This window comes from Hemitrygon akajei, chromosome 7 (genome assembly GCF_048418815.1).
Source record: "Hemitrygon akajei chromosome 7, sHemAka1.3, whole genome shotgun sequence".
NCBI lineage: Eukaryota > Metazoa > Chordata > Chondrichthyes > Myliobatiformes > Dasyatidae > Hemitrygon > Hemitrygon akajei.
Genome location: NC_133130.1, coordinates 158,208,151 through 158,232,283, shown reverse-complemented (window position 1 = coordinate 158,232,283; position 24,133 = coordinate 158,208,151). Strand labels below are relative to the sequence as shown.

Genomic DNA, 24,133 nt, shown 5'->3' with positions numbered 1-24,133 from the left:
AATTTGAACATTAGCATTCAGTTAAAAAAAATCTACAAATATAATAAAATTATTGGTGTGCTGTAAAAATGCAATTGGTTTATTCATGCTCTTGCTATTTTTATATGGTCTAGGGCTAAATTTTCCTTTAATCGCAACACCTACCCTGTTTATCAACCATCTCATCTGCTTGAGTCGTAGAAAAATATTACAAAACAGCAGCATGGGAGGAGTTTGTCTCATGGACTCCAATCTGCCACTGATTACTCAGGGAATGACTGGAGGTAGGTGGTAAATGCCAGTAATTTGCACATGCCAAAACCAAATCAGACAAAGTAATGCTCCTGCCATTGGTTACTGGACCCACAGTGAGGATGGTGATGTTCACTGGCTGGATGCACCCAAATCCATTCACTTAAAGCCTCCAGTGAGAGACTTCCTTGATTAGGGAAGCCGTGGTCAGAAAACTCGAGATCGCTCAGCACTTACCGAATCTCCTTTTGGACCTACGGATCCCTGAGGGCCTGGCAGACCCCGGTCACCTTTCTCCCCCTGTTCTCCTGGAGGCCCAATCAGTCCGATCAAACCTGGGTGACCCTGGAACACAAACCATACAGTCACTGCATACTTGCACTGACAAACAGCCAGGTTTCAAGCTGCTACATTTACAGTCTCCAAGATAGTCACTTTGTTAGGAAGGAGTTTCTTGCCTTCTGTGCTTGCCCATCTTCAGTGGAGTTTGGTGCACAAGCGTTTTGATTTGTAAATTTTCATCCAGACTTTCAATTTACTCCATTATTTCATAATTTCCTCCACTCCTTCTGATTAGTCTCTTCCATATTCTTATTTTTAATCCTGCCACCACTGATGGCACTAAACCTTGCAATTCCACTATCTCTATCTCAAATGCCACTACCCCCACCTCTCTTTTTCCATTACCCACCTTAAAATTAGCTTTCTTGCCAGTTCCTTATATTCTTGGCCAGATAACACTCCTTTAAAGAGCTTTGTGATACTACCTCCATGCTAAAAGTGCAGTCTAATTTGTACATCGTGGTCACAGAGACCAGAACATTGAGAAAGTCAACTGGCAGCCATGTTTCCGGAGAGAGGATAAGCCAGGATCCATAACGCAGTTGTTAATGCTTAGGGGACACCCAGGATGGGGCTTAAACCGGCAGTGAGGACTTCCACACACATGAAGCTTTCTTAAAAAACAGGAGATGGGCGCAATGCCTCGAAAATCAATTTCAACAAGCTGACGGAACAGGAGGAAACTTAAGTTCATTATTTGGAGATTAGCTAAAACTTCCCTGAAGCAATGGTATTATTTTAATGGCTCTTTAACACTGTATTGGGGAAATCGGGGAACTGACACAGATCCTGATGTGAGCTATCCAGGCAGCTCTGATGAACACATTTTACATTTGTTAAAGTTGGAAAATTTTCACTTCTTTATGGAGTTATGGAGAGGATTGCTGATTTCTGAGTGAGAATGGAATTGGACCAATCTTCTTAATACTTAACTTGCATCAATCCCCTTCTTCCTGGATGTCTGGTTTTCCAACAAGGACAAAACTATTTCCTTGGCCCTTTGAATAAGGTATCCCGAGCCACCTAATTATTCATTGAACTCATTCTCTTGTTCAGCTTCCTTATTGAACATTGTAGCATTTCTAACTTGAAATGCAACAGTTGTATGTTATTTATTGAGAAAACAGTCTGAAAGATGGCATAAAGAAAAACAAAGGAGAAGAGTAATTCATTACACTACAGAATACACCAAGCGACGGGCCCAACAGAATAGACACACTGGGGTGAGGAGGTAGGGCCTAGAGGCTGGAACACAGTAAAGAAGTCACATGTAAAAAAAAGAACATAGGATGGTGAATTGATAGCATCTATTGTGCAAAGCACACACCTAGGAGAAGGCGTAGGACCTATAAAACAAGACTCACTCTGGTAAATAGGATTTATTGTAGATAGCACATACCGAGGTTAAGAGGCCTAGTCTACTGTATCAGAATATAGAGTGATGAAGTGTGGTCTTTAATACAGAGAATATTAGTTTCAGCAGAGTTTTGAGTTATAGATGATGATCTTCCATGCAGAATATTGGTATTAATGTGGGCACTGAAGACTGAACTCAAATAAGGAGGATATTTGATAAGTTCAGTGGTAGGATCCTGTGCATCAGTGAGGGTAGATATTGATAAACGTACCTTTTCGCCCTTTATTCCGGGATCACCCTTGAGGCCTGGTAGTCCAGGAGGACCCTGGAAAACAGGAGGAAAAGTCAGTGCAGCAACCCAGCCCATTTGCTTTTGGAGAAAGAAAGCTAAAAGTGACAGTTTTGGTTACTAACCATTGGGCCAGGTGGACCTGTTGGCCCAGGAAGACCGGGCATACCTTGCTCACCCTAAATGTAATCAAAGAAAAGTGTGATAAACAAAACTTCTAAGGTTGTGAAGCAGTAAAAGAACGTGACTGGGGCGAAGGTTGGAGCTTGGATTCTTTACTTACAACAGGACCTGGAATTCCTCGCAAACCTTCAGATCCGGGTTTTCCTGGTGATCCCTGTGGACCCACTGGGCCTGTCTTGCCAGGCGGACCTTCAGCACCACCATCTCCCTGAGGAGAATAAGAGACACCGTGAAGGCTCATGGTCATTGAAGAGCAATCTACCTCAATCTCAAAGATAGACCTATTCTGGTAGTCCTCCTCCATCTGCCCTCTCTCCATAACATTCCCATTTTCCCTGTTTGGACCAATCTACTTCTGCTTTTGGAAGTTGTGGAGAAACCTACTTCCACTACCCTTCCAGGCCATAACAGGGCTACATAAAAATATTTATCCCCTGGTACAGATTTCTGCTTAAAATAAACTAAAATAGTGAGTAATATATTTGGGATTCTAGTTTAACTGATGAAGTTGGAGCTAATTAATGTTAGGCCAGTTTGCAAATCTAAATGACCAGACTTCACCAAAATTGGGTCTGAACCTTTGGGTTTGTTGTCATCCTGAAAAACCAAGGAGCAAGAAAAAATACTCCCGACTGTGTGTGTTTGTGATCAAATGCATTTCCTTCATCCGAGTAGCTGCATCAACTTCACCCCTGTATTCCAGTTCTGTGCTGCTGCAAGACACGTTTGAACATCCAGAGTGTTTCAACACAAGTGAACGAAAGATGGTTCCCACTTTTATGTCGTGTGGTAGGAAGGAACTAAACTCCTACCACATCGCTGTTAGATTTACTAAATTTCAAGTAACTGCACAGAACAGAGGTGAGGTGTTCTTGTGGATCTGGGCAATGGTCAGTCTGTAACTCCACCATCTCCAAGACTGGAAATTGTGGCTTTAAGTCCCAAAGTTCAAACTATATTTATTATCAAAATACATATAAAATTCACCATATACAACCTTGGGATTTATTTTCTTGTGTGCATACTCAATAAATCTATAATAGAATAATAACCATAACAGAATCAATGAAAGACTGCACCAACTTAGGCATTCAACCAGTGCGCAAAAGACAACAAACTGTACAAAAACAAAAAGAAAGAAATTATAATAATAAATAATCAATAAATATCGAGAACATGAGCTGAAGTGTCCTTGACAGTGAGTCCATAGGTTGTGGAAACATATCAATGATGGAGAAGTTAAGTGAAGTCATTCCTTCTGGTTCGAGGGCCTGATGGTTGAGGGGTAACAACTGTTCCTGAACCTGGTGATGTGAGTCCTGAGACACCTGTACCTTCTTATTGATGGCTGCAGTGAGAAGAGAGCATGTCCTGAGTAGTGAGGGTCCCTGACGATGGATGCTGCTTTCTTGTGACAGCACTTCATGTGGAAGTGATCAATGGTGGGGATGACTTTACCTCTGATTGACTGGGGCATATCCACTACTTATTTGCAAACTTCCTCTTCACCAGCACTGGTGCAGCCAGTCACTATACTCTCCACTACACATCTATACAAGTTAGTCAAGTTTTGGACGTCATGCCAAAATTTTGCAAACTCCTAAGGAAGTAGAGTTGCTGCCGTGCTTTCTTCATAATTGCACTTGTGTTCTGGGCCCAGGGCAGGTCCTCTGAAATAACAACACTGAGAAATTTAAAGTTGCCGACCCTCTCCACCTCTGAACTCCGATGAGGACTGGCTCAAGGACCTCTGACTTCCTCCTCCTAGAGTTAATAATCAGCTCCTTGGTCTTGCTGACACTGAGTGAGAGGTTGTTGTTGTGGCACCACTCGGCCAGATTTTCAATCTCCCTCCTATACGCTGATCCATCACCACCTTTGATTAGGTTACGGCATTCCAGAGCCCGAGCAAACTTATACAGGCTGCCGCCCCATGTCCGCAATGACTCTATATTGACATGGAACTGATGGATGCACCTGGTTTTTTCCAGTGTCCCTGTCAGCATTTGCCAGCATGAAATCAATGGTATGAAAGGCCTCAAACATTCCATCCACTTTAAACTCTAGAGATCCTTCACATGATGGTAATCTAGAGCCACACACACAAAAGGCTGGAAGAACTCAGCCTGTCAAGCAGCATCTGTGGAGGGGAATAAACAGTTGATGTTTTGGGGAGAGACCCTTCTTCAGGACTGGAAAGGAAGGAGGCAGAAGCCAGAATAGTGAGGTGGGGAGGGTGGGGAAGGAGTACAACTGGGCTGATGACAGGTGAGACCTGGTGAGGGGGAAAGTGGGTAGGTGGGGGAAGGGGGTGAAAAAAGAAGCTGGGTGGTGATAGGTAGAAGAGGTAAAGGGTTGAAGGAGGAGGAATTTAATAGGACAGGACAGTGGACCATGGACTAAAGGGAAGAAGGAAGAGAACCTGATGCGGGTGATGGACAGGTGAACAAAAGGAGTAACCTAAATGGATAATGAGAGAGGGGGAGGGAGAGAAATTACAAGAAGTTGGAGAAATCAATGTTGATTCCATCAGGTTGGAGACAATCCAGACAGAATAAGCGATGCTGATCCTCCAGCCTGAGAGTGGCCTTATGGTGACGTAGAGCAGGCCATGCACAGATATGTCAAAATGGGAATGGGAAGTTAAATTGAAATGAGCAACCACTGGGAGATTCTGCCTTTTGTGATGGACAAATTGAAGATGCTTAGTGAAATGGTCCACCAACCTGCATTGGATGTACAGGAGACCACACCAGGAGCACCGGATACTATATTTGACGCTGACGCACTCACGGGTGAAGTGCCGCTTCACCAGTAAGGAGTATTTAGGGCCACGAATGGTGGCGATGGAGTAGATTAGGAGCATGTGTGCCACTTTTCATGTTTGCAGGAATAAGTGGCAGGAGGGAGATCAGTGGGGATGGATGAATGGCCAAGGGAAAGAGCTAGTTCTCCATTCATAACAGCAGCAGTGTTCTTGTATTATCAAATCTCTTCCTGGTCTTGTGATCAGGGCTTATTTAGAGCTCTGCATTGGTCTTGGGTGGAGTCAGTAGCTTGGGAGATCAAGCAATAGCAATTCACCCATGTCCAAGCTGTGATGAAGAGTTTGAGTTTGAGGAAACCAGGGAATGTTCCCTGAAGACAAACAGGTTCAGTGGGAAATGGCAGAGTGTAGGCGGATGATTATTTCCATGGAAAACAGGTGCAGAAAAGGGAACACAGATGTACAACTCAAAGTTGTTGACTATGAGAAGGTTGAAATGGAAGTAAGTGGTGGAATTAGCTGGAGATGGCAATAAGGCAGGAACCAGGATACATTAGACAGAACTCCTTATGTTCCACAAACAAAACAGCATGTCTGAGCTCCTGGGTTGTCCTTACCTTGGCTCCCTTCTCTCCTTGCCTTCCTTCAGGGCCTGGAGGACCATGAGGACCCTTCAAAACACCAGAGAGAAACAAATGAAATGCTTGGCGTGTGGCACCGCCGGTACGCATGATTCCTGCTGCATTTGCAGGCCTCTGTACCCAGCTGACACGAAAGGTCTGAATGAAGACTGCCACAGCTTGTTACGGAGATGGAATTCTTTGTTTCAAACTCACCCTCTTTCCTGGAGGACCGGGTGGCCCTACCTCACCAGTTGGACCAGGAGAACCCTAGAAAAAGACAGATGACATTGGAACCCTCATTCAAGGTGCATCATACAACTACTTTCAGGGCAGCTTCTGCCCACGTCACATCCAGTACCATGGACACCTGGATTTCTTCATCAACATCTCACCCTAGCCCTTGTATCTCACAGTCCTGCAACACTCTGCCTAGTGTTAACACAAGCAACACATTTCACTGTAGGCTTCCATGTAGCCATGATAAAGGAATTTAAGTCTGAATTTGAACCCAACCCCCTCCTCCCCCCCATTCCATTCCTAGAGACTGGTAACTTCCATCAAGGTGTTACTACCCCAATTACTTGGGCCAGATTTTCACACGAAAGCTTGATGCTGCACTTTTTAAGCATTCAGGTCCTGTGCAGGACCTGCTGTGAATTGTGTAAATTCACAACTGTCTATAGAGTTCTAGAGTTCAATACCCATCGCTAAGCTGGCAGTGGGGAGAGCAAGTATGGCTCTCCTGACTGATGTCTCAGCTGAGAGGAGACTGGGAGCAGCCATTCTGATATTGGATGGCAGAAGGCTGTCACTTTAGTTCCTGACCACTGATTCATGAGGGGACCAAAGGGTGTTCCAGTCCTCCTCCAAATCTAGCTCTTCATTGTCAACCATCTACTGCTGCTTTGTTTTAACTCACAGTTTGTCCAGGTTCTCCATCTTCCCCCTTCTCTCCTGCAGGTCCGTCTTGACCCTGTGAATCAATGTTAAGGGGTTTATGGTGATCTTTGGAAAGTAGTCTATAAATTTATATTATTGTTAATGTTGCCGGGTTTCAAGCTTTAGTTCATTACCAAGTGGGGATTAAACATAACCAACGTGAGTAAACAGAAATGAACATCTTACCGGAGGTCCAGCTTCACCAGGAGGGCCAGGGTCACCAGGGAAGCCAACTGGTCCCTAAAGGGGGTTGGAAGATGGCACAGAATATTAGCACAATCTCAACCATCATTTACGTTTGTGTTGGGCTGGCTGGCTCAGAACTTAATCCAGGTCAGGAGAGATTGCTTAGTTTTGTCTCTCGTGATTAGCCCGTGTGAAGGTGTTATGTTTACGGTAATGGTAAGGACGGGTAAGGAAAGTGATTGTAAATCTTTGGACATAGGTTGGGCTTGAACTAGGTTTTAATTCATAATACTAACAAACCTACTGGGAAAAGGGTAACCACAATGGGGCTTGAGTGTAAAGTCACTGGGTTGAAGTCATTTGACACTGGAGATCAAAAGAGGGACCACAGAATCCAGTTGGGAAGGAGACATGGGACAATGGGTGCAGGGAGGAAGGGAGCAACATAATAAGAGGGCATCTGCTCTTTACTGCTATCATTAAGCCCTTGAAAGTTGAAATGCTCTGATGAGGAGAGATTCTGAGTTCAAGGCTATCAACTTTCCAGGAAGGAAGCTCACAGCTCAGAAGAAAACACTTATCTCAGAAAAGTCCCAGGGGAAAATTTGTTAAGGTTCCTGACAAAAATAAGAAACTCACAATTAGGAGTATGAAGAAGCGACAGTGAGGTTGATGAATGAAGTGCAGTGGGTGTTTTAATACCCTGACCTTCAAAAAGCTTTTAACAACCTTTTTAGACAGACTTAGTGAGAAAATAGAAGTACACAGGTTTAAATGGACTGCAGTAATTTGAGAGAGAAAATGGCAGGGGGTGGGTAGCAAGCAGAGAGGCAAGGATTGGAAGTCTTTTTCTGAAGGAAAGCATGCAGTAGAATCCCCTATGGTATAATATAAGGCTGTTTGATTCCTTATTTTAGATAAATGACTTGGACTTGGGTAGAGGAGGACTTTGCAATACAGAAACAAAAACATTATTTAAAACCCAGCTCCCTAATAGGGCGACTGTAGGCAAATGTATGTGCGCAGGCTGGCTCCACGCCCAGTCAATTAGCCGTACAGAATGGAAGCTAATGAGGTACTTCCAAGGGAGAAGTGTAAATAGGCAAACAGAAGGAGGATGCAACTTAATGTGGGTAAGTGTTGAATGATGCACTTGGGAGAAACAACAAGGAGAGCTTGAATAAAAACAGGTACAAGAACAAAAGGGTTGGTGTGGATCTTCACTAATCCACAAAGGTGAAGCTGATTGGACAATTAGTGGTCTTTCTGGTGTTTGACAGTGCAAATACAGGCCCCGAATAGAAAAACCTTTGCAATATGTTCTCTCATCCAATACCGGGCCTCTCATTCTAGGAAAGATGTCAAGATCTCGCAGAGGGAGCAGAGGAGATTTACTGGGAAGAAAGCTAGGGTGAAGGATTTGAGTTATATGGTGAGAAAAAAGAAGCAGAGATTGCTTTCCTTACACTACAGATGCTGTTCAAAGTTTTGAAGGATGTTAATAGAGCAACTAGGGAAAGATTTTCCTCTGGCTAGCGTGCTGATAACCTGACAGAGATGACAGATTAGAAATAATTGGCAAAAGAACTGGAGTTCAGGAGAGCTGTTGTGATCTGGAATACACTGCCTGAAACAGAAGGGAAATCTGATTGCACTGGAACTCTCACAAAGTGACTGGATGTGTGTTTGAAGAGGATTATTTGCAGGGCTACGGAGAAAAGGTCGGAACTAAATTAGACATTTCTTTCTAAAAATACAACTGAACATCTTCCTGCGCCCTGAGACTGGGAGTGAGTCCGGAGCCTGGTTAATAACAGGAAAGTTTTGGCCTGTTCCTGCACCACCGAACTTGTATCTGCCCACATGGACTCCATTTTGTCACCCATAGTTCAGTCTCTCCCCACTTACATCTGGGATACATCCCATGCCCTCCACCTCTTCAATAACTTCCAGTTCCCTGGTCCCGACCGCTTCATTTTCACTATGGATGTTCAATCCTTATACACTTCTATTCCCCATCAAGAAGGCCTCAAAGCCCTCCACTACTTTCTTGACAATAGACCTCACCAGTTCCCCAACACCACCACACTCTGGTTGGCGGAACTGGTACTCACACTTAATAACTTCTCTTTTGGCTCTTCCCACTTTGTTCAGACCAAGGGTGTAGCTATGGGCACTCGCATGGGCCCCAGCTAAGCCTGCCTCTTCGTGGGTTATGTGGAACAGTCTATGCTCCAAATCTATACTGGTACTGCTCCCCAACTTTTCCTTTGCTACATTGACGACTAGATTGGTGCTATTTCCTGCACCCATGCTGGGGTTGTCAATTTCATTGACTTTGCCTCTAACTTCCACCCAGCCCTCAAATTAACTTGGTCCATCTCGGACACTTCTCCCCCCTTTCACGATCTCTCGGTCTCCATCTATGGAGACAGACTGTCCATTGACATCTTCTATAAACCCACTGATTCTCATAACTACCTCGACTATACCTCTTCCCACCCTGCCAAATGCAAAAATGCTATTCCCTATTCCCAGTTCCTCCATCTCCACTGCATCTGCTCCCAGGATGAGGCTTTCCGTTCCAGGACATCCCAAATGCCCTCTTTCTTCAAGAATCGTGGTTTCCCTTCTGCCGTCATCAGAGATGCCCTCACCCACATCTCCTCCATTTCCCACACTTTGGCCCTCACCCCATCCTCCCGTCACCATAACAGGGACCGTGTCCCCCTTGTCCTCACCTATCACCCCACCAGCCTCCGGATCCAGCATATTATCCTCCGCAACTTCCGCCACCTTCAACAGGACCCCACAACCAAGCACATCTTTCTCTCTCTACCCCTCTCTGCTTTCCACAGGGATCGTTCCCTCTGCGACTCCCTGGTCCACACGTCCCTCCCCACAGATCTCCCACCTGGCACTCATCCCTACAAACGTAGTTGCTACACCTGTCCCTACACCTCCTCTCTTACCACCATTCAGGGCCCCAAACAGTCCTTCCAGGTGAGGCAAAACTTCACTTGTGAGTCTGTTGGGGTAATCTATTGCATCCGGTGCTCCTGGTGCAGCCTCCTCTACATCGGCGTGACCCGACACAGATTGGGGGACCGCTTCATCGAGCACCTCCGCTCCGTCTGTTACAACAGATAGGATCTCCTGGTTGCCACCCACTTCAACTGCTTCACTTTCCCATTTGGATATGTCCAAACACGGCCTCCTCTATTGCCATGATGAGGCCAAACTCAGGTTGGAGGAGCAACACCTCATATACCGTCTGGGTAATCTCCAGCCCCTTGGCATGAACACTGAATTCTCCAACTTCTGGTAATTCACTCCCCCTCCCTTCCCTATCCCAGTTTCACTCTGCCTCCTCCTCCAGCTGCCTATCACGTCTCTCATGATTCTGCCTTCTATTACCCATAGTGCTTTCCCCTTACACTCCTTCTTCACCTTTCCTGCCTATCCCCTCCCCCACCCCTTGATCTTTCCTCTTACTGGTTTTTCACCTGGCACCTACCAGCCTTCTCCTTCCCACCCTCTCCCCACCTTCTTTATAGGGCCCCGAATCCCTTCCTCTTCAGTCCTGATGAAGGATCTCGGCCCAAAACGTTGACTGTTCATTTCCACGGATACAGCCCGACCTGCTGAGTTCCTCCGGCTTGTCGTACGTGTTGCTCTGACCCTAGCATCTGCAGTGTACTTTGTGTTAATAATAGGGAAGGCAGTGAGTGATGAACAATTACTCAAGTATTCGAGAAAAGCTCTGGGAGGTGGATACAGGTTTAAAAAGAGAGATACTAAAGAGAAGCGGGAGATGGTGTGAGGTAGGAACGGAGGTGTACAAATACTCACAGGGCTGCCCTTAGGACCGTCATCACCAGGAGGACCTTTCGGACCAGGAGGCCCAGCAGCACCAGATGGTCCAGCTTCACCTTTCTCCCCGCGTTCGCCTTTCGGTCCCTGTGGGTGAGAAAGGGAACTCTTCAGCCGCGCAGAACTAGACTGTCACACTGTGGGCCTGATTTCTTTTAAGCCCATCTACAAATGACACTTTAGTGTGGTGCAGTGTGCTGTCAAAGAGCCAGTTCTGATCCAGCACTGTCAGAGAGACGCTACCGACTGGGAACCCTGCTGGTCAGTAAGGCAGTACGGACTGTGTACTGCACGGTCAGGTGGTCAGTACTGAGAAATCTAGTTACAGAGAACAAGACAGCTGGACTGCAAGCTTGAGATCTTTTAAATTCACCTAAAGTTGGCATCTGAGTGCGGTACTGAGGGGTCCACTGACAGAGAAGTAACACTGACTCAGCATTGTACCATCAGAGAGGCAGTACTATTCAAGTACCATGCTGGGGAAGATGCTGTCTTTCAGATAAGAAATAAAAATAAGACTTCACCAACCTTCCCAGGTGGATGCAAAGGAACACAGAGCCACTATTCAAAGGGGATGGGCTCCCAAATCGCAACAGTGACCACCACTCCAAGGATAACTCACTGGTTGCGACGTACACCTGGGATGTTCGGGGTTAGAGATTTGTAGGACTTCCTCCAGTCACTTTCAAGGTGACTCTGTTGGTCATACTTTCATCTGTTATGGACATCGTTACCACGTTCCACCATCGTAAGCCCAGGGACTGAGCTGGCTTCAGACCCTGCACAACACATGCTCATCAACCACAATACCCTGACTTCACTTTGACCACACTGGGCTCCCACTTGGCATGTCAAAAGTGCAGCCAAAACTTTTCAACGTACGTAGATGTCAGCATTCATGGGAGAAGTCTGCTCTACTCCCTGTCCGCTCGTGACTGTGAGGCCCGAATCTGTTCCAACTCCGACTACGAGTTTGCAGAAGGTACCTCTGTAGTGGGCTGCATCTCAAATCATGATGACTCAGAGTACAGGAAGGAGTTAGAGTTTAGTGACAACAGTCTCTCCCTCAATGTCAACAAAAGAGCTGGTCATTGACTTCATGAAGTGAGACAATGCACACACTACCCTTCACATCTATAGCATTGAGGTGGAGAGGGTCAAGAGCTTCAAGTTCCTCGGTGTGAAAATCACTAATACCCTCCCTGGTCCAACCACATGGATGTCATGGGCAAGGAAGCTCTCCAAAGCCTCTACTTTTTCAAGGGGCCCTGTCAACTCTTACCAATTTTTATCAATGCACCATAAGAAGGCATTCCGACTGGAGCATAACGGCTTGGTATGGCAATTGCTCTGTATGTAACTGCAGAAAGTTGTGGACATATTGTAGCTCAGCACATCACAGGAACCAGCCGCCTCCCCCAGTGGCTGCCTGTATTTCTCACTGCCTCAGTAAAACAGCCCACTGTTGAATGGATTTCTTATATGATAAGATGGCCTCCTGGTCTCACAATTAACCTCACTATGACCTTGCACTGTATTGCTTACCTGCACTGCACTTTTTCTGTAACTTTTACACTTTATTCTGCATTGTTACTGCTTTACTATGTTTTACCTCAGTGCACTGTGTAATGATTTAATCTGTGTAAATAGAATGCAAGGCAAACTTATCAACGTATCTTGGTACGTGTGACAATAATAAGTCAAGTTAAATGCATTGTGAACTGGTTTCAGTGGTTGAAATGGTTGTCCACACAACATCTAACTCATTAAAGGGAAAAACACTTACTGGCAGACCTATATATCCCATAGGTCCTGGGGCACCTGGTTCACCAGAATCGCCCTGCAGGGAGAAGCAGAGACACCCGTTAGTTAAAGTCGATATGTTCAAACAAAACCTACAAAAATGTGCAAACCAATATCAAAGATGCAACATTAGCAGTAACACTGCATTCACAATAAGTGGGCCATTGTCAATAGTTAACAGAGATAATAGTCCAGTATTAGCATCACTTTATGGACATACAATCAATCTATGTATATGAGCTATTGTACCTATGTATATTTATTGTGTTTTTAAAAAATTATTGTGTTCCTTATCTTATTGTGTTTTTTTGTGCCGTGTCGGATCCGGAGTAACAATTATTTCATTCTCCTTTACTGGAAATGACATTAGACTATGTTGAGACTTGAATCATGCCAGTGCGAGTGGTTCTCAAGTGTTCCGTCCCCACAGTTAACAGTAACAGTTGTAGTCTCAATAATTATCAAAAACAGTGGGCAGTCTAGTGTCCCAGTCCCAATGACTTACAGTAAAAGATTAATGGGAAACACAATTTCACATGCTCCACTGAGAGAGACAGACTTCAAGCAATTTTTGGACGCTAATGCAAAGCAAAACCAGATTGAGAAAGTTACCTTCTCTCCCACAGGTCCTGGATTACCGATTCCCCCCGAGGGACCTTGTGGACCCTGCAATTGGAAAAGCACATTGGGGGTTAAAGTAGACTAGGAAGGGGGCTGAGGACTGGGCTCATTGTAAAACTTGGCAATCACATCAATAAACAGAACAACACATTCAAAACGCTGGAGGAGCTCAGCAGACCAGGCAGCATCTATGGACAGGAATAAAGAGTCGACGCTTTGGGCCGAGACCCTTTGTCAGAACTGAATGATGTTCTGGTTGTGCTTCATCGGGAAAGGGCTGCCTCATCAGGCATCTTGTGTTTATACGCTTATGATGTCAATATACACCCAGGTCCTACTCTTTCCCCATTTCAAAGCAGGCTTGTGTAATCTTCATTCAACTGAGTGCAATGGCAGCATAGCAACATAGAGAGCTGCTACTAATGTTCTTCACTGCTGCAAATACTAAGTGCTTGGATTCAGGTCAGTAGTTGTGAATCCGCAGTAAATCGGTACTTTCGGAAGTCCTTTCTGATCTTATAGAATGCCTTCCTCTCTCTACTTTGCCAATAACTCAAAAGCTAAGTACGTCATCCAGTTTGACCCAAGCAAGAGCCCTTTTGGTTTCTTAGTCTATCTCAATAGATTGATGCCAACTGGGCAGTGCCAACGCTACAACTGACCTCAGTGCCAGTTGTTGGTAGATGTCAGAGGAAAGAGGACTTGAGTGTACAATGAGGCTGTGCTTGTTAATAAAATCCCACTGTCGTTCATTGTACAATCTCACATGAGGCACTGAATGGTTTTTAGCATCAAGATAGTCCGGGGAGAATCAGTGCTGGGAACAAGGCATAAAAGAGATAAAAACATAACAAGTAATGTTATTCCACCAATTACAGAAGAAGATCCTGGGTGTCAAGATCTTCGAGAACCTAACCTAATCTGGTCCCAACATATCGATGCAGTTATAAAGAAGGCAAGACAGCGGCAATACTTCATTAGGAGTTTGAAACTTCTATAGATGTGCTGTGGAGAGCATTCTGACAGGCTGCATCGCTGTCCTGTATGGCGGGGCGGGGGGGGGGGGGTGCTACTGCACAGGACTGAAAGAAGCTGCAGAAGGTTGTGAATTTAGTCAGCTCCATCTTGGGTACTAGCCTACAAAGCACCCAGGACATCTTCAGGGAGCGGTGTCTCAGAAAGACAGCACCTATTGTGAAGAACCTCCAGCACCCAGGGCATGCTCTTTTCTCACTGTCACCATATGGTTGGAGGCACAGAAGCCTGAAGGCACACACTCAGCGATTCAGGAACAGCTTCTTCCCCTCTGCCATCCGATTCCTAAATGGACGTTGAGCCCATGAACACTACTTCACTTTTCAAAAATATATTAATTCTGTTTTTCCATGATTTTCAAAATCTATTCATTATAAGTGTACTGTAATTGAATTATTTATTACTATTATTTTTGTTTTTCTATATGACGTATTGCATTGAACTGCTGCTGCTAAGTTAACAAATTTGACGACACATGCCGGTGATAATAAACCTGATTCTGATTCTGAATGGCTTTAACATCAGGAAATAGATAGTCCAGGGAGAATCAGTGCTGGGAACAAGAAAAAAGAAAGGTAAAAACATACCAAGCAACGTTATTCCACCAATTATGCACAAAACAGGTAGAATATTGATTAATACAGAGCAAGCTCCTTCTTCAGTGTCCTGGCAAATCCCTTTGGAAGGATGCAGTATGGAGTAGACAATGGGACTTCACAGACAATGTCCTAACAATCCAGCCTCTCTGACGGGTAATGTTGGGTCTGTTTGTCTGTTTTATAGATGGGCAAATTATTTAGGAAAAAATCTAGGAAGGCTTAACAGAAGGTAGGTTTGAGGGTGGGTTTCTTGGCATGTTGCATTGTAAAAAGCTCCAACCAACGTTCACTGGCTTCCAGTCTGGTATAGTGAAGCCTCGAGCCAGGGAGAGACTCCATCTATTTCAATAACCTATTTCCGCGGAAGTATAATTAAACTGAAGAATCGGTGTATGCAGAGGAAAGGAAGACATGCAGACTGAGTGGATTTAGTTTCAAAGTTACTGTGGAGGATATCAAATATAAAGGATATAAAGAAGACTACTTACATCTGCCCCTGGAGAGCCAGGTGGACCTCTGGGTCCTGGTGGGCCAGGAGGACCCTGGCAACAGAAAATATTGGACAAGTCAGTCACAGGACCATCACATGTTTTGAACCAATTTTATAGTTAAAAGAGAGATCATAAAGGTGTAATCACTCACCATTGGTCCAACATCTCCGGTTTCACCTTTCTCACCCTGAGGGCCAGGTAACCCCTGCAACGGAATTGAATGTGCCAGGGTTATTACCTCAACATATGCCACAAGCAAACAAGGCTCAGTCCCACATCCCATTGTGTCTGCTGTGTGGGGTCCACCTGTCCTTTCCAGGACAGGGTAGCAAGGAGTAGGTGGGTGGGCCACTGAGGTGTGTGGGGGAGAGGGGGAGAAGCAGGTAGGTGGGACTGTGAGGTTGGTGGGGGTAGGTGATGAGGGTGAGGAGTCAGTGGGTGGTGATAATGCAAGTGGACCCAGGGGATGAGGATGAAGAGTAGGTGGGTGGGGTGGTGAGGTTTGGTGGTGGGGGGGGGTGCAACTGAGAATGAGGAATACGCATGCAGGTTGGCGACCTGGGTGTGTAGGTAGGGAATGAGGCTAACAAATATGTGGGTGGGGATGAGGAGGTTGGGATAGAGGATGACGGCAGGGAGTAGGTGGGTGGGGGTAGGGTGTAGGTGTATGGGGTGGTGAGATGGGTGGGAGTAGTGAATGAGGCTGGGGTGTAGGTGGGCGTGGAGGTGGTGAGGGACCATTGGGATAGCAAATGAAAAAAGGCTGAGCCTTTCAGTGGCTCCAATAATACGAGTGTTCACCAACCCCTCCCTCACGGTACCTCCCCTCAGTCCCTCCATGAAGAAGCTCTGTCACCCTCTATTTTATTAGTGACATCTCCCCCCCCATGTATTGTGTCACCACACCAGTTCCCCTTTAAACACCTTCCAATACTTCAATGAAGTCACCGCGATACTTTTTGAATTCTTATCAAACAAATGGAGTTTCTATGATGCTTCCTTTTAAGTTAGCTCCTGAAAGCTGTGTACCATTCCGCTAATCTATGATGGACCCTCTCCAAGCTGAGACGCGGTGTACAGAACAGCACAGGTACTTCAAGAGGTTGCTTCAATGTAGTGCAACTTCTTCTCTCTTGTACGCTTGTTCTCCGGATAGAAAGGTCAGCTTTCCATTTTTCTTCATAATTACTGATCAATAGAAATGGACTTTCAAGCCTCTTTGAACTGCAATGCTAACTTTTTGTCTACATTGGAAACCAATTAAGTATTTGTATAATCTGTGAACATTTTCAGCAACTTAACATTTCAATGCTTAGAATGCTGCCTCGCTTTGCCTCACAGACAATCCTGTATATTTACCTTTCAATTCTATGACCCACGCCATTTATAATGATTGTGGTTGGTTGGAGTTACAACATAAGATTCTTTTGAGACACTTTGGGCTACTGCCAAGTTGAAGAGCTGCCTTTTACTGCTGCTAATTTCCCAACCAAGTCAATAATTTGGCTTCAATTTGATGACATTCAGCTCCAGCCAACAGTCTCCCGTGAAAGGCATTGTTAAGTATCTTCTGGAAGAACTATTCTCCAAAAGAACAGCAACCTTGTCATAGGGTTTGGAGGCTCGCGTGCCTCAATAACTCGGAGAGCCTTGTTGGCTAGAGTCGGGGCCTTGTGCTTTGGTTCCTGGTGGGGTCACCCATACTAAATAGGTCAAAAGGTGGAGGGCAGACTGGGAGTGGTCCACTAGTCCTCCAGGTTCAGAGGACAGGTCGAGGCTAACAACCTTGATTGGTCAAAAGAAATTGTTATGAAAACAGTAATGAAGAATCCTTCTACATCTGTGTGTGTCAGTATGGCCAGACAGAGATGGAGGGCAGAAAATAAGTGGAAGACCAATTAATATTTACCTGCCCACCCTTCTCTTCAAGCAGGTCAATGCTGTTCATGGGTATGAGCTACACATTACAAACCCAGACTGGCTTTGACTGATCTACCACATATTTCAGATGTTTTGTTGTTAATTATTACTTCCTGTCAATAAATATTAGCCTAGAAAGTTTGAATTCCCTCTTTCAACGTAATTTGTAAAGTGACGTGTAGTTCTCCAATTTAAAGGAATGGTTATCAATTTAATTGAACATCAGAATATATGAACATGGTCATGCCAATTTCATTTAAAAACAATTTTGTTCTGGAAATACAATTTTCTTTTACTTAACTCTATTTAACAATCTGATTTCCCCTTTCAATGATCTTTTATTACATTTTCTCTCATCTTGTTCTGAACCACCGTTTCCCTCAATGTTTCGCTATCTTTGTCATAGACCTTGCAATCCAATAATTCCTGTTTATGGCCCTGATCATTTTGTGGCTTTGCTCAGTAAGGTTATCAGCTACCAGGTCACACCCCATAAGTTCAGTTTGTGCCTGCAGCTTTCAGACTGTTCTATTCACTGTGTGTGTTTATATAAAGAATGTTCATAGTTTTCCACTGCCTGGAAAGCATTCTTTTCTATTCTTATTGCCCATGCCTGGTATGTAGGCATGGACTTTAGGTCTGTGGACAGAAGGGTAGACAGCTCCCTCTGCACACCTGCACCTAGATCTGGATATTCAGTGGATTCTGGTTAGTTGGAACACAGCAGGACCAGTCCATTTTGGCCAAATTAACTGGCTGACCCAATTAGTCTTAGTTTCATGGAAATAGTTAAAAACATATAAAAAGGACAACTGAGTGACACAATATGTATTTAAATGAAATACAGAAGAAACCAAACACTATCTACGCTACTACAGTACAGCACTATAAAACTGTGTACTAGTTCCTATTAGTTACTAACGGAGGAATTCATCCATTGTACACTGCTGTGTTTAGGGTGTTCAGGGAGGGGTAGCACTCCGTGAAGGCACTTCAGTGTCCATTCTGGGGCACCTCAAAGTTTGAAGTAAATTTCTTATCGAAGTACATATATGTCACTATGTATAACCGAGATCCATTTTCTTGTGGGCATACTCAATAAATCCATAATAGAATCAATGAAAGACAACAAACTGTGCAAATACAAAAGTAAAGGAATAATAATAATAATAATAAATAAGCAATAAATATCAAGAGCATGAGATGAAGAGTCATTGAAAGTGAGTCCATAGGTTGTGGGAACATTTCAATGATGGGGGCAAGTGAGGCTGAGTGAAGTTATCTCCTTTGGTTCAAAAGCCTGATGGTTGAGGGGTAATAACTGCTCCTGAACCTGGTGGTGTGAGTCCTGAGTCCCCTGCACCTTCTTCCTGATGGCAGTGGTGCGAAGAGGGCATGACTTGGGTCCCTGATGGAGCAGCGACAGTGGCGCCACCAAGCTCTTTCCCCGGGAACTACACTCAGCATCAAGCCGCCATAGCTTTGAACTGTGTCTGTGAGCATCGTGGTGAACGAAATAAAGACATCGTGCGTGCGTTGAACCCCAGTCTCCTGTACCTCCCACCACCCCAACCTCCAACGACTCAGCCTAACACACCATCATCACCACCACCACCACCTGTCAACCTTCCAGTGTGCTCGCTGCTTTCCCGATTCTGGTAAGTGAAACTAGATTGTACATATGTTATTTCTACTTTATATAGGAAAATCATTCCCGCTTTTACTATATGCTAGTGTTATTTTAGGTTTTATGTGTTACTTGGTATGATTTGGTAGGTTATTTTTTGGGTTTGGGAACGCTCAAGAATTTTTCCCATATAAATTAATGGTAATTGCTTCTTCGCTTTACAACATTTCAGCTTACAAACGGTTTCATAGGAACGCTCTACTTTCGGATTGTGGGGGAAACCTGTAGGCTGTATCCACTACTTTTTGTAGGATTTTCTGTTCAGGGGCATTGGTGTTCCCGTAAGAGGCTGTGATGCAGCCAGGCAATATACTCTCCACCACACATAGAAGTTTGTCAGCTTTAGATGTCACGCTGAATCTTTGCAAACTCCTAAAGAAGTGGAAGCGCCCCTGAGCTTTCTTTGTAACTACACTTACATGCTGGGCCCAGGACTGAAATGATAACACTGAGGAGTTTAAAGTTGCTGACCCTCCAATGAGGTCTGGCTTGTGCACCTCTGGTTTTCTCCTCCTGCAATCAATAATCAGCTCCTTGGTCTTGCTGACATTGAGTAAGAGATTGTTGTGGCACCACTCAGCCAGATTCTCAAACTCTCTCCTCTATGCTGACTCATCACCACCTTTGATTTGGACTATGACAGTGGTGTTGTCAGCAAACTGAATATGGTACTGGAGCTGTGCTTGGCCACACAGTCATAAGTGTAAAGTAAGTAGAGCAGGGTGCTAAACACACCACTTGTGGTGCATCTGTGCTAATGGAGATTGTGGAGGAGGTGTTGTTGCCAGTCCAAAATGACTGGGCTCTGCAAGTGAGGAAATTGAGGATCCATACAAGAATTGCACAAGTTATTGAGGCTAAGGTCTTGAAGCTTATTGATTAGTTTTGAGGGGATGACAGTATTGAATGCCGACCTGTAGTTGATAAAGGGCACCTTTGCTGTCTGGTTGTTCCAGGGCTGAGTGAAGAGCCAATGAGATGGCATCTGCTGTGGACCTGTTGCACTGGTAGGCAAACCGGCGTAGATTCAAGTCGCTTCTCCGGCAGGAGTTGATATGTTTCTTCACCAACCTCTCAAAAAACTTCATCACAGTGGATGTAAGTGCTATTGGTTGAAAGTCATTGAGGGAGGTTACCATGGTATAATTGAGCAAACACGAGGAAATCTGCAGATGCACAACACACACAAAATGCTGGTGGAACACAGCAGGCCAGGCAGCATCTATAGGGAGAAGGCTGTCGACGTTTCGGGCCGAGACCCTTCGTCAGGACTAACTGAAAGGAAAGATACTAAGAGATTTGAAAGTAGGAGGGGGAGGGGGAAATGCGAAATGATAGGAGAAGACCGGAGGGGGTGGGATGAAGCTAAGAGCTGGAAAGGTGATTGGTGAAAGTGATACAGAGCTGGAGAAGGGAAAGGATCATGGGACGGGAGGACTAGGGAGAAAGAAAGGGGGAGGGGAGCACCAGAGGGAGATGGAGAGCAGGCAGAGTGATAGGCAGAGAGAGAGAAAAAAGCAAATTAAATATGTCAGGGATGGGGTAAGAAGGGAAAGAGGGGCCATTAACAGAAGTTAGAGAAGTCAATGTTCATGCCATAAGGTTGGAGGCTACCCAGCCGATATATAAGGTGTTGTTCCTCCAACCTGAGTGTGGCTTCATCTTGACAGTAGAGGAGGCCATGGATAGACATATCAGAATGGGAATGGGACGTGGAATTAAAATGTGTGGCCACTGGGAGATCCCGCTTTCTCTGGCGGTCTAAGCATAGGTGTTCAGCGAAATGGTCTCCCAGTCTGCGTCGGGTCTCACCAATATATAAATGGCCACACCGGGAGCACCGGACGCAGTATACCACACCAGCCGACTCACAGGTGAAGTGTCGCCTCACCTGGAAGGACTGTCTGGGGCCCTGAATGGTGGTGAGGAAGGAAGTGTAAGGGCAGGTGTAGCACTTGTTCCGTTTACAAGGATGTGCCAGGAGGGAGATCGGTGGGAAGGGATGTGGGGGACAAGTGGACAAGGGAGTCACATAGGGAGCGATCCCTGTGGAAAGCAGAAAGAGGGGGAGAAGGAAAGATGTGCTTGGTATTGGAATCCCGTTGGAGGTGACGGAAGTTATGGAGAATTATATATTGGACCTGGAGGCTGGTGGGGTGGTAGGTGAGAACAAGGGGAATACTATCCTGAGTGGGGTGGTGGGTGGATGGGGTGAGGGCAGATGTGCGGGAAATGGGAGAGATGCGTTTGAGAGCAGAGTTGATGGTGGAAGAAGAGAAGGCTCTTTGTTTAAAAAAGGAAGACATCTTCTTCGTCCTGGAATGAAAAGCCTCATCCTGAGAGCAGATGCGGCAGAGATGGAGGAATTGTGAGAAGGGGATGGCATTTTTGCAAGAACAGGGTGGGAAGAGGAATAATCCAGTTAGCTGTGAGAGTCTGTAGGCTTATAGAAGATATCAGTAGATAAGCCGTCTCCAGAGATGGAAGCAGAAAGATCAAGAAAGGGGAGGGAGGTGTCGGAAATGGACCAGGTAAATTTGAGGGCAGGGTGAAAGTTGGAGGCAAAGTTAATGAAGTTAATGAGCTCAGCATGCGTGCAGGAGGCATCACCAATGCAGTCGTCGATATAGAGAAGGAAAAGAGGGGGACGGATACCCGTATAGACGGAACATGGACTGTTCCACAAAGTCAGCAAAAAGGCAGGCATAACTGGGACCCATACGGGTGCCCATGGCTACACCCTTGGTTTGGAGGAAGTGGGAGGAGCCAAAGGAGAAACTATTGAGAGTAAGAACTAATTCCGCTAGATGGAGGAGAGTGGTGGTAGAGGGGAATTGGTTAGGTCTGGAATCCAAAAAGAAGCGAAGAGCTTTGAAACCTTCCTGGTGGGGGATGGAGGTATATAGGGACTGGACGTCCATGGTGAAAATAGGGCGGTGGAGGCCAGGGAACTTAAAATCATTGAAAAAATTCAAAGCGTGAGAAGTGTCACGAAAATAGGTGGGAAGAGATTGAACAAGGGGGGATAAAACAGTGTCAACAGTGTCTTTCTCCCTAGGCCTCCCGTCCCATGATCCTTTCCCTTCTCCAGCTCTGTATCACTTTCGCCAATCACCTTTCCAGCTCTTAGCTTCATCCCACCCCCTCCGGTCTTCTCCTATCATTTCGCATTTCTCCCTTCCCCTCCTACTTTCAAATCTCTTCGTATATTTCCTTTCAGTTAGTCCCGGCAAAGGGTCTCGGCCCAAAACGTCAACAGCGCTTCTCTCTAGAGATGCTGCCTGGCCTGCTGTGTTCCACCAGCATTTTGTATGTGTTGATGGTATAACTGAAGCCAGTTTGAAGTAGGTGGGTACCTCAGACTGCTGAAGTGAGAGGTTAACGATCTCAGTAAACACTCCAGCCAGTTGATGAGCACAGGTCTTTAGTATTTGGCCAGATGTTTTCGTGGGTTCATCCTCTCGAAGGCTGCTCACATGTCAGCTCCAGAGACAGAAACCACAGGATCATCAGCGGCTGTGGGAGTTCACTCGCTTTTGGTCCCCATTGGACAGTCAGCTTTCACCTGTGCCCTCAAGCAGCTGTGTGTATGGGATGGCAGCCACCACCCAGTGCACTGCTTTGACAGGCTGGCTAAACCAGGTAAGGGCGGCCGGCGGACCTCATGCCCTGTGAAACAGGGACGTGCTTGACGTAGTATGTAATGTCGGCTCCAGAGGACTGGGCGACTGAGATCACTGTGAGATCCAAAAGCCACGAAGGTGGTTCTGCAACATTTCAAGGAGAGCAGAAGCATGATGAGGCACAGAAGAAGTCATTGTTATCCACTGTAGCCAAGAAAGAACCCAATTGTGATGACTATTCGTACACTGGACCTGAACTTCTGAGGTCGAGGGAGTGGAACTGTCATTTGCACTTTAGAACTCTCCCACACAGATTTTACTGTCATTGTCGATACGATGGACAACCAACACACTGCTGTGTCCTTTTGACTGACTGTAAGTGAACAAAATTAGTGCAGATAATGAATTGCCTTCAAACAATACATCCTCCAGATCTTCATTTTCATTGTAACATTCAAGATGATTGTCAATAACTTCAAAATCTTCATAGTTCCTAACTTGTTGAAGTAGTGAAGTTGTTTCTTTTCCCGAAGGCTTGAAACTGCCCTGATCAAAACAATTCTAAACGGACTTACTGCTTATTGGTTGCTAACTATCCGTGACTAGAATCGCTGCATTTTGAACGCACAAATGATGCTATTTAAAAACTGTTAGCTGTATCACGGAGTAGTGTCTAACAGCCACACAGATTCATGCGACTGATGCTATGTTGAAACCGTTCAGCAACAGTTGACTGCCCCAATTAAGTGGCACAGTGTCCCAAATAAATGAAGGGAAACGAGGCTATTTTCTCAATTAGTTTTCTTCTTTAAGAGTTGTCCCAAATAAGTGGTTGCCCTGATGGAGCAATTAACTGGAATCTGCTTTATTTTCAGCAGTGCAAAGTCCAGAAATGGGTTCCATGCAGCAGCTGTGTCCAGATGTAACGTTTACTGTTAGAGGATGTTTCATCTGTTAATAAACCCAAGAATCACATATGCATTTTATCAACTAGTTTCTGCCACCCTGCCGTTCCTCTTTTCCAGCAATCACTTTAAATTGCAAAAATATTTATATCACGAGTCCTTCCTAAATGCACGTATACACTGCCCTTCCACTTACAATGCAAAGAGCAGCACAAAGTTGTAACAACCTGCTGTCTCAGTTACTGTATCGAACTCATGGAGGTAGGTTGCCACATGAAGATTTTAATAACAAATCAACTACTGTCAAGGTGGTGCCGGTGAACCACAGCAACTTTCTGCGGGCTATGAACAACCTAAACTTACCTCTTTGGAATTACTCTCACTGCAATCTGCAGCATGTAATTCGCCTTTAAGCAAAGTACTTTTAAACCAACTTAACGATCTACAGATTTCAGGCTCTTCTGAAGGGCTACATGGACCAAGTAGGTACGGCACCTTTAAGTGGGACCCCCACCACCCATGACATACTCCCTCCTCACTGCTGCCACCAGGAAGAAGCTGCAGGAGCCTCAGGACTCACATCACCACATTCAGGAACAGCTATTACCCCTCAATCATCAGGCGCCTGAACCAAAGGGGATAACTTTACTCAGCTTCAC

General features: G+C 45.2%; 1 protein-coding gene across 2 annotated transcripts in view; it reads right to left on the bottom strand.

Annotated features, from left to right (window-relative positions):
• col5a1 (procollagen, type V, alpha 1) overlaps positions 1–24,133 on the bottom strand; it is a 298,663-nt gene that overhangs the window by 20,907 nt on the left and 253,623 nt on the right. For both annotated transcript variants that reach the window (XM_073052280.1, XM_073052279.1), the window contains exons 47-59: positions 15,491–15,544; positions 15,337–15,390; positions 13,206–13,259; positions 12,577–12,630; positions 10,770–10,877; positions 6,918–6,971; positions 6,712–6,765; positions 6,006–6,059; positions 5,787–5,840; positions 2,503–2,610; positions 2,345–2,398; positions 2,202–2,255; positions 469–576 (exon numbers count right to left, since the gene is read on the bottom strand). In XM_073052280.1, coding sequence (XP_072908381.1) covers positions 469–576; positions 2,202–2,255; positions 2,345–2,398; positions 2,503–2,610; positions 5,787–5,840; positions 6,006–6,059; positions 6,712–6,765; positions 6,918–6,971; positions 10,770–10,877; positions 12,577–12,630; positions 13,206–13,259; positions 15,337–15,390; positions 15,491–15,544 — 864 coding nt within the window. The remainder of the gene's footprint in view (positions 1–468; positions 577–2,201; positions 2,256–2,344; positions 2,399–2,502; positions 2,611–5,786; positions 5,841–6,005; positions 6,060–6,711; positions 6,766–6,917; positions 6,972–10,769; positions 10,878–12,576; positions 12,631–13,205; positions 13,260–15,336; positions 15,391–15,490; positions 15,545–24,133) is intronic.